General features: G+C 37.2%; 1 protein-coding gene across 1 annotated transcript in view; it reads left to right on the forward strand.

Annotated features, from left to right (window-relative positions):
- LOC116524642 (phospholipid-transporting ATPase FetA-like) overlaps positions 1-15,474 on the forward strand; it is a 118,182-nt gene that overhangs the window by 25,442 nt on the left and 77,266 nt on the right. The window contains exon 3 of the mRNA XM_032239969.1: positions 13,003-13,061. Within this exon, the coding sequence (XP_032095860.1) occupies positions 13,003-13,061 (59 nt within the window). The remainder of the gene's footprint in view (positions 1-13,002; positions 13,062-15,474) is intronic.

Raw genomic sequence — 15,474 nt, forward strand, 5'->3', positions numbered from 1 at the left:
GATCCTGACTAGACAAAGTAATCCTAAGTAAAAAGGACAAACCTGGAGGCATCATATTACCAGACTTCAAATTATACAACCAAGCTATAATTACCAAAACAGCATAGTAGTGGTATAAAAGTAGGAACATAGACCAATGGAACAGAATAGAGAACACAGAAATAAAGCCAAATACTTAAAACTGACACATCTTTGACAAAACATACAAAAACATAAATTGTGGAAAGGACACCCTATTTAATAAATGGTTCTGGGAAAACTGGTTAGCCACATGAAGAAGAATGAAACTAGATTTCAATCTCTTACCATATACAAAAATCAACTCAAGATGGATGAAGACTTAAATCTAAGACCTGAAACCATAAAAATTCTAGAAGATAACCTTGGAAAAACTCTTTTGGACAATTGGCCTTGGCAAAGAATTCATAACTAAAACCCCAGAAGCAAATGCAGCAAAAACAAATAAATGGGACCTAATCAAACTAAAAAGCTTCTGCACAGCAAAAGAAATAATCATCAGAGTAAACAGATAACCTGCAGAATGGGGGATGTATTTGTAAACTCTGCATCCGTCAGAGGACTAGTATCATAATCTACAAGGAACTCAAACAGATCAGCAAGAAAACTAGTAACCCCATCAGAAAGTAACCAAATGACGTGATAAGACATTTCTCAGAAGATATACAAATGTCCAACAAACATGAAAAAAATGCTCAACATTACTAATCATCAGGGAAATGCAAATTAAAACCATAATGATATACCATCTTGCTCCGACAAGAATAGTAAAAAAAAAAAAATAGATTTTGGCATGGATATGGTGAAAAGAGAAGGATGTGCTTGTAAGTATTTGGCTTATACACTGCTGGTAGGAATGTAAATTAGTACAGTCTCTATGGAAAACAGTATGGAGATTGCTCAACGAACTAAAAATAGGTCTACCATTTGATTCAGCAGTCCAACTGCTGGATATCTACTCAAAAGAAAAGAAGTGCGGTGGCTCACGCCTGTGATCCCAGCTCTTTGGGAGGCCGAGGCGGGTGGATCACGAGGTCAAGAGATCGAGACCATCCTGGTCAACACGGTGAAACCCCGTATCTACTAAAAACTACAAAAAATTAGATGGGCATGGGGGCGCGTGCCTGTAATCCTAGCTACTCAGGAGGCTGAGGCAGGAGAATTGCCTGAACCCAGGAGGCGGAGGTTGCGGTGAGCCGAGATTGCGCCATTGCACTCCAGCCTGGGTATCAAGAGCGAAACTCCGTCTCAAAAAAAAAAAAAAAAAAAAAAGAAAAGAAGTAATTATATGAAAAAGACACATGCACACATGTTTATTGAAGCACACTTTACAGTTACAAAGATGCAGAACCAACCTAACTGCCCATCAACCAATGAGTGGATAAAGAAAAAGTGGCATATATACACCATGGAAAAGTACTCAGTCATAAAAAGGAATGAAATAATGTCTTTTGCGGCAATGTGGTTGGAGCTGGAGGTCATTATTCTAAGTGAAGTAACTCAGGAATGGAAGACTAAATACTGTATGTTCTCATTTGTAAGTGAGAGCTAAGCTGTGAGTACACAAATGCATACAAAGTGGTAAAATGGACTTTGGAGACTCAGAAGGGGGAGGGCGTGAAGGGAGTGAGGGATAAAAAACTACGTATTGGGTACGGTGTACATTGCTCCAGTGATGAGTGCACCAAAATGTCAGAATTCACCACTATATAATGCATCCATGTAACCAAAAACCACTTGTACCTCAAAATTATAACTAAAAATATTTTAATGGATTTTTAAAATTAACATGAAATTGTATATACTTATTGTGTACAACATGTTTTGAAATACATACACACACAACCCCTTCCAGAATGGTTAAATAAAGCTTATTAACATATACATTACCTCACATAGTTGTCATTTGGTGATGAGAAAACTTAAAATCTACTCTTTGAATTTTTCAAGAATACAGTGTATTGTTATTTATTATAGTCACCATGTTGTACAATAGATCTCTGGAACTTATTCTTCCTAACTGAAATTTGTAACCTTTGATCAACATTTCCCCAACTCCTCCCTCATCACTGTCCCACCCCCTGGTAACCACCATAATATCCAGCCATAAAAAAGAGGTAAATACTGTCATTTTCAACAACATGGATGAATCTGGAGAACATTATGTTAAGTGAATAAACCAGACACAGAAAGACAAACACTGTAGGATCTCACTCATATGTGGCATCTAAAAAAGCTGATCTCATGGTCTCTACCTATAAAGAGCTCTTTGTTTAATGTGAAAAAGCTGGTATTGTAAGTAAGTATGTTAAGTAAGTTAAATATAAACCATGGGATGTAGCTGTGGGTAGACTGAACCAGAAATTATGTAATGAAATGGTGGTGAGAAAGCAAATTGTTACTGCTCCTTCTTCAGGGCCATGGATACTGGCCTTTTCCATGATGACTCTCTGCTACATCATTTAGCTATTCTTCTTACCATGTATTTTTTTTAGAGATGGTGTCTTGCCCAGGCTGGGTCTTGAACTCCAGGGATCAAGCTATCCTCCCACTTCAGCCTCCCAAAATGCTCGATTACAGGTATAAGCCACCATGCCCAGTCATTTTGCCATTCCTTAGATGAAAATATCTGGTAGCTATGCTCCAGCTATCTCAGAAATGAAATCTGGAGAGATGAAAAATAAATTTTATTGTGTACTAAAGACTTTAAGCCATACGGTTAGTTAAAATCTACTGATAGCTGTAATGTTTTAGATTGTTATTTGACTACCATAGGATAAATTGTGATTATTTGGAATCTGTCTGAGAAATTCCAGTATTCTTAATGCAAATTGACTCTGTATTAGTTCATTCTCATGCCACTATAAGGAAATACCCAAGACGGAGTAATTTATAAAGAAAAGAGGTTTAATTGACCACAGTTTCCCCATGGCTGAGGAGGCCTCAGGAAACTTACAATCATGGCAGAAGGCACCTCTTCCTTCACAAGGCAGCAGGAGAGAGAATGATGCAAGCAGGGGAAATGCCAGAGACTTATAAAACCATCAGATCTCGTGAGACTCATTCGCTATCATGAGAACAGCATGGGAGAAACTGCCCCCATGATCCAATTACCTCTACTTGGTCCCACTTTTGACACGTGATTATGGGATTACAATTTAAGATGAGATTTTGGGTGGGGTCACTGCCAAACCATATCAGTCTCCAACTAATCTGACCTGAAATTAGCCATTTGTCTGTCCCCTTGCAGCTATCTTATTTTTAGAGACAGGAAAAGAACATTTCTATGACAGCCATTAAATGACTTGGCTGAAATCACCTAGGCCTACTAATCTAGAATTACAGCAAGGGGTCATTGTTAAATTTGCCTTGCCAGCACTTGGGCTTAATGGAACTGTAAATACAGTAGTATATGGATAGTAAGCCTTGACTAATAGAGAGTTGTACTCCAGAAGATCATCTCATTGTTCTTTCATTAGATGGGAAATCCCATTTGTGATCAATTCCTCATTGTGAGCAAGGAAATATTTGCTCAGAATCTCCTAAGCCTGGTTGCCAGCTGACTAACTGGTCTTCATTCCTTGTCTGCCTTCCTCCTCCTTTTCCTGGTTACTTACATTTCAGTTGTTGTAGTGGAGCGAGCATAGAAAGTCAACACCAAGACAAAAGTATGCAAATTGCAGGGTCTTTATTGCCAGCGGCCATGGAGGACTCTTGTCTCTCCAACCCGTGGCCCCGAAAGGAGAGTGTCAAAACCTTTTATACCCGTAAAAATCACCTTGGGAGTGAGGGTGAGGGATGGGGGTGGGGGTGAGGGGCTTTGGACATTCCGAGGGCCAGGGGACTTTTTGACATTCTGATTGTTACTTAAGTAGTTCACAAAAGTTAAGATTAGCATTTGCTTACACATTGTCTGGGTAGGGTGGTGATTACAGTCCTTACTTACTTATTCACATTTGGGTTATAGAGAGCAGTTTCAACAGAAAGCTGAGGTATGCTTGAGGTATGCAGGTTTCTGGGGCTTTTTACCATGTCACATAGTGTGCTACTTTCTCTTGTTCCATCTTACAGAGTTCATTTTCCATTTTAGTTTCTGCCATTTCCTTGCCTAGAATAATTGCCAATCTTCTGTAGTTGTAACCCCTAAAACCTGAGATTGTATTACATATATTGCATAAGAGCTAAGTTTTTTACCCTGGCATTTGACTCAAAACTCTAAGCATTATATCCTTAAACAGAGGCTTCTACTATTTTGATAATTTTACTACCTTTATACCAAGTAGACTGAGAATTCTCCTCACTAGACTATGGCTTTTGTACATTTCTTCTCTACTACCTATATTAGCCTAGTACATCCAAGAAGATAGCTGAAAGTTCAAAATCTATTTTGGGCACAGACAAGTATATCAATGATGCATATGGAATCTCCTTGACATATCATAAGATAAATAACAAAATATAACATTTAATGTGTACTTTTTGTTGTTAGAGGCAGGATCTCCCTCTCTCACTCAGTCTGAAGTGTAGTGGCATGATCAAGCTCACTGTAGCCTCCAACTCCTGGGCTCAAGCAATTCTTCCACCTCAGCCTCCCATGTAGCTAGGACTACAGGTGTGTGCCACCATGCCCAGCTACATTAAAAAATATTTTTTTTTGTAGAGACAGGATCTTGCTATGTTGACCAGGCTGGTCTTGAACTCCTGGCTCAGGTAAGCCTCCCACCTCAGCCTCTCAAAGTGTTGGGATTACAGGCATGAGTCACTACACCCAGCCTAATATGTACTTTTGTGTGGTTTTTTTTTTTTTCATTTATTTATTTATTTTTCATTCAGCTTTCTCAGATTGAAAATGTGTATTTTTGATATGTCAGGCATCAGATAGGTGCTTCACCTTTATCATCTCATTTAGTCCTATTAGCATATACAGTAGGTTTTACTACCCCATTTTATTCATGAAGAAACTAAAGCCAAGAAATGAAAAGTGACTTGTCCTATGTCACTTAACAACTTAGTCACAGAGTCCAATCTTGAATAGCTAAAATTTCCCGAGCATTTTTAATTATTACAAATTGTTCTAAAATGTTTTGTATGCCTTAATTAATTAATCCTCCCAATAACCTTATGAGTAGGTATTATTATCATTTCCATCTTACAGATAAATAAAATGAGTCTCAGAGAGGTTAAGTTACTTTCTCAAGGCTAAGAAACCTGGCTTTCTAGCCCCTACTTCCTCTTCTCCTCCTGTGAAAATCCTACTTTCCTTTTTCCTTCTTTCTTCACGGCAGGCTTACCATCAAAGAGCCAAAACAAGGTGAAGGGTAATCCTGCCCCCACTTTGCAGTCTCAATCGGTCTTCACCAACTCAGGCTCTGAAGTAGAAGACTAAGATTTGAGCCCTGGCATCCTGACTCAATTATCTGTGTTCTTAACCACTATGGGAGCTTGCCATATTTTTAAACTTGAAGTCTACTGCACATTTTATAACACCAGGTTGTCTCACTTCACCAAGATATCTGGCCCTTTTAGTTCAATTATTTCACCATGCCCAGGCCAGCTTTCAGCACAGGTCCTTTGAAACCAGTTTTTCACTGAATAGGCTGTAGACTCAACCCTCAGTTCCTAATGGAGAATGAATTTTCCACAGTCATTAGTGGCTAGAAGTAGGTGTTTGTCCCTTGAGTTCCATAGGTAGGACATCTTCAGCTAGACCATTTCCTAGACTCTCCTTGTCTCAACTAATCCCCAATCTTCTGTCATTCTAACCTCTCACCCATAATTCACATTTGTCATTCTTGTTTCAGCCAAACAGGAATAAGCTTTGAATTAACAAGTAATGGGCAAAACACTTAGTCACCCAGTCGTCTTTCACAGTATTTACATGTTCCAGGGAATCTTGAATTACTCTTTTTTTATGTAGTCTGAAAACTTTCTTCCCGCCTTCAAGATCTCAAACAAGACTGGTTACTTTCTTTCCTTAAAGCCTGCCTTTTTTTTTCTCTCTCAGACATTTAGTTTAGTCTCTTAGTTGTACAAAGTGATGTTTTAACCACTTTTCTCATAATTCCTTCTTTTCTTTCATCTTGGGCCTCTTAGGAAATCTGGCTTTGTAGCCCCCAATTCCTCTTCTGGTAAAAATCCCACTTTCCTTTCTCCTTCTTTCTTCATGGCAGGTCTGTCATCAAAGAGCCAGAATAAGGTGATGGTTAATTTCCCCCTACTTTGGAGTCGCAATCTGTCTTCAGTAACTCATGCTCTGAACCTTGGGATCTACTGCTTTACTTTACTCTTCAACTCAAAGAGGGAGAGATGTGTTCAGTATTCTGTTGTTGTGTAGAGCCTGGACCTCTGGGATCCCTCAGAACTAGTGAGAGAATGGCCTTTTGCACCCAGTTGAGTTACTGGCAGAGCCAGTTAGGTTAAAAAATAATCAGTGATATTTATAATTAAATTTAATAAGAAATGTGAAATCCAATAAGAAAATATTATAACTTTATCAAGAGTTATAAAATAATATTTTTAAACAAATGGAGAGGTTGTACTGGTCTGAAGGGATAAATGGCATGGGAGAAACTGATTTTATTCATCAGTTGATTAATACATTGAGTGTGAAGATAGCCTGTCCAGGGACTGGAGAATCTCAACACTAGTAGAAATCCCAGTACTACTCTGGCACCCTGCCTTAATCAGGTAGCTATCTGTGCCGCCTCGAGGAAGTCCCTGCAAAAAAGGCATAGGCTGTATAGCAACTCTAAATCCTAGATGTGACTACGTTATCTGAGCTATGTATATTCCACTGCTTTGGTGACACTAAGCTGCAATGATTAGCAGAAGTTCTTTTATCACACAATTGTAGATAAGCCACTAACGAATCAAAATAAAGCTCCACAAAATATTCTATCATTGCCATCTCATGTAAGTATAAAATTTCTCCCATCTTTATTCAGCTAGTAATTATCCTAGTGACCATTCATACTAATAATCACAAGTACAAAATATAACAAGAAAGAAATGTCCTACTCTAGTAAAACAGACTACAAGCTGCATAGCTGGGTTGTAAACATAGTTCAGAGAAGACTCATAGCCATTTGTTTATGTATTGCTGGTAAGCTGACTATATAGATATGATCATCATGCACAAAGGAGTGGCTTCCCAGGAGGACACCAACAGCTGTCTCTCTGTCTCTCTCACAGGAATATAGCATGTTACTAGATAGGAGGCTAATATTGCAAAAATATCAACTCCATCCAAATTACTGTATATAATCTAAATCTGTTTACTCTGAAATCCTTGGGTAAACCTAGCTGAACCTTCCAGTTTTACCTTGGTCACAATTTGTACAAATGGTAATCACAAAGAAAAAACCTCTAGGGCCGGGCGCGGTGGCTCAAGCCTGTAATCCCAGCACTTTGGGAGGCCGAGGCGGGTGGATCACGAGGTCAAGAGATCGAGACCATCCTGGTCAACATGGTGAAACCCCGTCTCTACTAAAAATACAAAAAATGAGCTGGGCATGGTGGTGCATGCCTGTAATCCCAGCTACTCAGGAGGCTGAGGCAGGAGAATTGCCTGAACCCAGGAGGCGGAGGTTGCGGTGAGCCGAGATCGTGCCATTGCACTCCAGCCTGGGTAACATGAGTGAAACTCCGTCTCAAAAAAAAAAAAAAAAAAAAAAAGAAAAAACCTCTAGTAGATTCAGAAAAGAGAAAGATAGGAATCAAACATATCACTACAAAAAGTCACCAAATCACAAAGGAAGACAACAAGAGAGGAATAAAAGAACCAGAAAACACTCAGAAAACAATTAACAAAATGGCAATAGTGAATACTTACCTATCTATAATTGCCTTAAATGTAAATAGATTGAATTGTCCCATCAAAAGACTGACTAGAGTGGTTGAATGAATAAAAGATCTAACAATATGCTACCTATAAGAGAGTCACTTTAGCTTTAAGGACATACATAGACTGAAAGTGAAGGGTTGGGAAAAGATATTCTGTGCAAATGGTAACCAAAAGAGGACAAGGGTGGCTATACTTGTGTCAGGCAAACCTGTCATAAAAGACAGAAAGGTCATCATTTAATGATAAAGAGGCCAATTCATCAATAGTATATAACACCAGTGAATATAAATGCATCCAACAAGAGAGCACTTAAATATATAAGGCATAGCTTAACAGAAGTGAAGGGAGAAATAGGCAGCAGTACAGTAATAGTAGCGAACCTCAGTAATCCACTTTCAACAATAGAATCATTCAGAAAGAAAATCGAGGAAACAGTGGACTTGAATAACATTATGACCAAATGGACCTAACAGATATATACAGAACATTCCAACCCAAAACAGCACAATACATTGTTCTTCTCAAGTGCACATGGATCTGTTCTCTAGTATAAATCATATGTTGGGGCACAAAACATGTCTTAACAAATTTAATAAGATTGAAAGCATGTTATCTTTTCTAACCACATGGTATGAAACTAGAAATCAATAACAGGAAGAATATTAGAAAATTCACAAATATGTAGAAATTAAACAGCATACTCCTAAGCAATCAATGGGTCAAAAAAGAAATCAAAAGGGAAATAAAAATACCTTAATACAAATGAAAACGTAGCAAAACTTATAGGATGCAGCAAAATTTGTTCTAAGAGAGAAGTTCATAGTAATAAATGCCTACATTAGAGAAAAAAAAGAAAGATCTCAATTAAACAACCTACATTTACACCTTAAGGAACTAGGAAAAGAAGAAAAAACTAGGCCCAAAGTTAGCAGAAGGAAGGAGTTAGAGTAAAAATAAATAAAATGGAGAATAGAAAAGCAATAAGAAAAATTAATAAAACTAAAAATTGGTTTATTGAAAAGATCAACACAATTGGCAAACCCTTAAGTAAACTTTTAAAAGAGAAGACTACAATCCAAAATGAAAGAGAAAACATTACAGCTGATTCCACAAAAATAAAAGGGATCATAAGAGACTATTTTTTTAATGTTTTATTTTATTTATTTATTTTTTATTGCATTTTAGGTTTTGGGGTACATGTGAAGAACATGCAAGATTGTTGCATAGGTACACACATGGCTAAAAAACAAGCCGGGCATAATGGCTCATGCCTGTAATCCCAGCACTTTGCGAGGCTGAGACAGGTGGATCGTGAGGTCAGGAGTTTGAGATCAGCCTGGCCAATATGGTGAAACCCCAACTCTACTAAAAATGCAAAAATTAGCTGAGTGTGGTGGCACATGCCTATAATCCCAGCTACTCAGGAGACTGAGGCAGGAGGATCGTTTGAACCGGGAGGCAAAAGCTGTGGTGAGCCAAGATCGCACCACTGCACTCCAGCCTGGGCAGCAGAGCAAAACTCCATCTCAAAAACAAAACAAAACAAAATAAAAACAAAATCTCCCAATAAACAAAAGCCTAGGACCAGATGGCTTCACTGGTGAATTCTGTCAAACATTTTAAAAAGAATTAACACTACTCCGTCTTAAACTCTTCCTAAAATTGAAAAAGAGACAACACTTTCAAACTCATTTTATGAGGCCAGCATTACTCTGATACAAAAGCCAAAGACACTACAAGAAAAGAAAATTATTGGCCAATACTTCTGATAGATGCAAAAATCCTCAACAAAATACTAGCAAATAAATCCAGTATCAGAGTAAAAGAATCGTATATTGTGACCAAGCAGGAGTTATCCCGAGAATACGAAGATCACATAACATATGCAAATCAATCAGTGTGATATACCACATTAATAGAGTGAAGGATAAAAACTGCATTATTGTCTCAATAGATACAGAAAAAGCATGTGGTTGATTTTCAACAAGGACATTATAACTATTCATTGGGAAAAGAATAGTCTTTTCAACAAATGGTGCTGGTAGAACTGAATATACACATACAAAAATATAAAAATGGACCCTTTACACCATACACAAGAATTAATGCAAAATAGATTAAAGACTTAAATGTAAGAGTTAAAACTATAAAACTCTTTTTAATTTTATTTATTTATTTATTTTTGGAGACAGGTTCTTCTCACTCTGTTGCGCAGAGACAGTGGTACGATCACGGTTCACTGGGCAGTCTCTATCCTGGCCTCAAGTGGTCATCCCACCTCAGCCTCCTGAATAGCTGGGATCACAGGCTGCACCATCATGCCTGACTAATTTTTTTAGTTTTTGTAGACATACAGCCTCACTATGTTGCCCAGGTCGGTCTTGAACTCCTGGACCCAAGCAGTCCTCCTGCCTCAACCTCCCAAAATGCTGGGATTGCAGGTGTGAGCCACTGCATTACAGGTGTGAGTACAGGGATTACAGGTTATAAAACTCTTAGAAAAAGAAATAGGAGTAAATTCTAATGACCTTGGATTAGCAATGGTTTTTTTAACTGTGACACCAAAAACACAAGGGACCAAAGAAAAAACAAGTAGGACTTCATCAAAATTAACAACTTTGGTGCTTCAAAGCAAACTATCAAGAAAATGAAAAGACAACTCAAGAATGGTACAAAATATTTGCAAATCATGTATTTGATAGGGGCCTTTTACCCGGAATATAAAGAACTCTTACAGTTCAGTGATAAAGAGACAAATAACCCAATTTTAAAATGGTCAATAACATGGACTTGTTTCTCAGGAAAAAAAAAAAAAAAAGGTCAGTAACATAAACAGGGGAACAATAGACATTATGGACTACTAGAGGGGGAGGGGCTGTGGGTGCAATATACCTATGCCACAGACCTGCACATGTAACCACTGTATGTGAAACAAAAGTTGAAATTTTAAAAAAATGGTCAAAGAATCTGAATAGACATTTTTTCAAAGAAAAAATATACAAATAGCTAATGATACTCAACGTCATCGTTAGTCATGAGGGAAATGCTAATCAAAACCACAGTGAGATACTACTTCACAGCCTTTAAAATTGCTAAAGTAAAAAGCATGGGCAATAACAAGTGCTGGAGAGAATGTGGAGAAATTGGGACACTCATACATTTGAGGAGGGAATGTAAAATAGTACAGATACTGTGGAAAACTGTCTGGCACTTCCTCAAAAAATGGAACATAAAGTTAACATTTGACCTATTGATTCTACTCCTAGGCATATACTAAAGAGGAATGAAAACGTGTTCACACAAAAACTTGAACATGAATGTTCATAGCTGTATTCTTCACAGTAGCCAAAAGGTGGAAACAAAGCAAATGTTCATCATGGGTGAATAGAGAAATACAATGTGGTATTGTATTGAACACTGATGTATTGTTCAGACATAAAAAGGAATTAAATACTGATACATACTACAACATGAATGAGCCTTGGAAACATTTTTCTAAGTGAAAGAAGCTAGTTTCAAAAGACCCATATTTTATGCATCTGTTAATGTAAAATGTCCAGAATAGACAAATCCACAGAGACAGAGAATAGATTAGTGTCCACTAGGGACTGAGAGGTAAGAATTGAGAGTACAGGTATGACGTGTCCTTGAGGGATGATGAATATGCTCTGGAATTAATGATGATGGTTGCATAACCATGAATATACTAAAAGCCAATCAACTGTACACTTTCAGGGGTTAATTTTATATTATATGAATCATAGCTCAAAAAAAAAAAAAAAAACTTGAACAATTGCAGGGTTTGGTTTCCAGGACCTGGAGCCAGAGACTCCTCTTGGAGGAGTGAATCAGATAGTTAAAGATCAGAGTAGGAGTCTGTAGCCTAGGATATAATTTTTGATGGCCAAGGGAAGAAGTTTCTTTTTAATCTTGGGAGCCTTGGGGTAAGGAGGATCTTAGAGGGCCAGAAGAACTTTAAAGTAGATATTCAGTACAACTCAGAGGCAGAGGGGTTGCTACAGCCCACTCTCTGAGGAGGCAAATTCTATGGAGACATCACCTAGGAATTACTAGAAGCATTAAGGGTTGAAAGCTTAGCAGTGGTGTCAGCCTTCAGGCTAATATCTAGATTGCTTGGTATAATATACAGGTTTAAGAGAACTGGGAAGCACTTAATCCATATCATCTAAATAATTAAGGCATCTTCTCCTCCAGAAATACCTCTGTGTCCTACTTTCCCTGACTTCCATCCCCTCTTCTGTGCACCTCCAACTTGTATCTCTGCCCTAACATTAGATTGAAATTTTGTATTTGTCTTTCCTACTAGGAATGGGAATACCAAGATGGTCAGGGATGATGTTTTCCTCATCTCATAACCCTAGGACCTAGCACAGGTCCTGAACCTACCAAGAATTCAGTAAATGCTTGCTGAACCAAGGAAGAACCAGATATTATAGGAATATTTCATTCAGGATAGAAAGATCTATTGATTGTATATATATATATATATATGTTTTCATAACATGGTAACAGGCTCACTATTTGTAATAGCTTGTAACAAACACCTCTGTTTTGATGTGATGATTTTTTCAAGTAATCAGGCTTACTCGTACTACACTTAAGTCCTTGAAGTCAGAGACTTTCTTACTTATCATTTTATCCCTCCACAGCATTTAGTACACTGGCTTCTGTGCAATAGATGATCAATCATGTTGTACTAATTTAAATTTAGTTAAGCAAGTTTAGGACAAGCTGGCTTGCAAAAGAGCCTCAGATATATTAAGACAAAGTGCTAAAATTGACTTATGAGGAAAGGCTGGGTTTCTGTGGTTGGCAGTAAAATTGGTGCAAACCATCTTGTTGTCCATGGAGACATAATCTAGGAAGTACTAGAAGCATTGATGGTGGAGAACTCCTCAGTAGTTACTTGTTCTGTTGCCTCCAGAAAGCTCGAATCGGGTATTTTTATTTTTATTGTTCCTTGATTCTTTTGTCTGTGATTAAAGAGACAAAAATCCCATGTTTAAACAGATATCTTCAGGAAGAAAGTGTGGGGATATAGTGGTCTTCACTAGCAGCCAGCATCCCAGTCTGATCTACAGAGGGGCATCCTTCTCATCATTTATCCCATCTTTTTTCAGAACATGAGAGATGTCTGCAAGCCAACAACAACAAATTCCACGGTAGTTCTGGATATCCGGTGAGTGTCATGCCTCTGGCTGTTTCAGAAGGGGGCCAGTATTCTGTAATATTCTTCTTTGTTGGAGGAGCATGAAATTCTTTGTAGATGTGGATCCTATAACACAGATTCTATTACACTTTCACTCAAGCTCCTATACAATGAGTGGTGGAATGAAGGCTCAGAAATCAAATAGGGAACGTCTCAGATTTCAGGTTTATATATAACTCCCAGATAATAAATACTATAGCTTTTTCTTGCAGAAATGAAAGCATAGTTCTACAATTTTCTTTTTTCATTTAGACATTTATCTATGACAACACATATAGATATCCCTCATTCATTTAATAGTGACATTATTTTCCATTATGTTGATAAACCTTATTTAGTCAGTCTCCTATTGATGAACATTTTAATGTCTCCAGTGTTTTGCTATGATAAATGCTGTTGAATGGACACAGTTACACATATATTTTGGCACATTTGTGTAACTGTATCTTATGAAAGTTTCCTAAAAGTAAATTGGCTGTGTCAAAAGAATTGCACACTAAAAATTAAAATTTGTCAGAGGCCAGATTGCCCCCAAAAAGAATTATATCCATTTACGTTTCTACTTAAATTAGAGACTGCCCATTTCTCCATGTTCCTGTCAAACTGGTTATCATCAATCTTCTTCACCTTTGTCAGCTCTTAGATGAAAATGACATTCATGTTAATTAGCCTTTTCTATTTCTTTTTCTGGAAAATACCTATTGATGATCTTTGCCCACTTTCTATTGGATTGTCCATTTTTCACTTATTCATGTATCTATGACTAAGTAATTCACAAAAAGATATATATTGAAAAGTTATGCTCCAGTACTCCATCCTCATCCTTATCTGTTCCCCTGAGGGAACCACTGTTAATTTTTTTGTGTGTATTAAGCAGTGTTTCTTTGTGCAAATAAAGCAAATACAAATATATATTCTTACTTTTCTATTTTTACACTATTCTGAACCTTAATGTATCCTGGAGATGTCTTCATTATAATTTTATAATAGTTTTTTCCTTTTTCATCTATAATATGTAGTATTTTCTCTGCAGATTTAACATATTTTATTTAACCAGTTCCTTTTAAATGGACATTTTGGGTTGTTTTTAATCTTTTGTGATCACAAGCAATTATTTTATACATATTTAAGTAATTATATATACATATACATAGCTATAATCATATTAAAATATATATGTAATCATATATGTTTGTGGTCTCTGTTGGCTGTTTATGATTTCTGAGTGAGAGTGGTATATTATTATATTCTCACACTGCTATAAATAACTACCCAAGACTGGGTAATTTATGAACCAAAGAAGTTTAATTGACTCACAGTTCCTCAGACTTAACTGGAAGCATGACTGGGAGGCCTCAGGAAACTTACAATCATGTTGGAAGGTGAAGGGTAAGCAATCACCTTCTTCACGTGGTGGCAGGAAAGAGAGAGAGAAAATGAGGGGGATTCCACACTTTTAAACCATCAGATCTCATGAGAACTCCCTCACTATCACAAGAATAGCATGGGGGATCTAATTACTCCTACCAGGTCCCTCCCCAACATTGGGAATTACAATTCAACATGAGATTTGGGTGGGGACACAGAGCCAAACCATATCAAGTGGTCTGGATAATAATAATGTCCAAGATATGACTATGAGAGCAGGTTTTTCTCTTCTCTATCTTCTAAACCTGCTTAGGAAGGAGTGAGGAGAGTAAATCTAGGTTTTGGCATCAGACAGATCTGAGTTTGAATATAGCTCAGCCCCCACTAACCTTAATGTCTTAGGCAAGTTTGTTAACTTCTCTAATCTTCAGTTCTTTCATCTGTAAAATGGGCATAATAAAGTTCACCTTGCATGGTGGTCATAGGAGTTAAGTATGGTTCTGAAAATGTTAGTTCTGTTTCTCCAAGAAACTATTAGTCCTTGGAACTAATAGTCCTTGAAAAAGGATATCTCATTTACCTCTGCATACACAGTTTCCATTACAATGTTATGCACACAGCCAACATTTAATAAATGTATATTGAATATTTAATGAGTGAATGAACAGATTTGACTGATTCTGATATGTTTAACACCATTTCATTTACCTGGCCCTGAGCATTGCTCATTTTCCTATTTCTCTAACTTCTTCCACTGTGACTCCTTGTCCTCTTCCCTATTCCTAACTACTGATTCTCATTATATCCTTTGTATTTTATTCTCTTCTATTTCCCCAATTAACTTTCAGTCCCATAACACTGCCCAAAGAAAAAAATAACCAAACCAAAATTCACCACCTCTATCATGTTTAAATTTTATCACCTCTGCCTAAAGGACTAAACTCTAAGGAAGTTCACAGTTAAGGAGATGTTCTTAGGATAATGTTTCTGGTTTTACATTTAAGAGCAGAACAAA

This window comes from Sapajus apella, unplaced genomic scaffold (genome assembly GCF_009761245.1).
Source record: "Sapajus apella isolate SASKATOON/1434 unplaced genomic scaffold, GSC_monkey_1.0 scaffold46, whole genome shotgun sequence".
In the NCBI taxonomy this organism is placed as follows: Eukaryota; Metazoa; Chordata; class Mammalia; order Primates; family Cebidae; genus Sapajus; species Sapajus apella.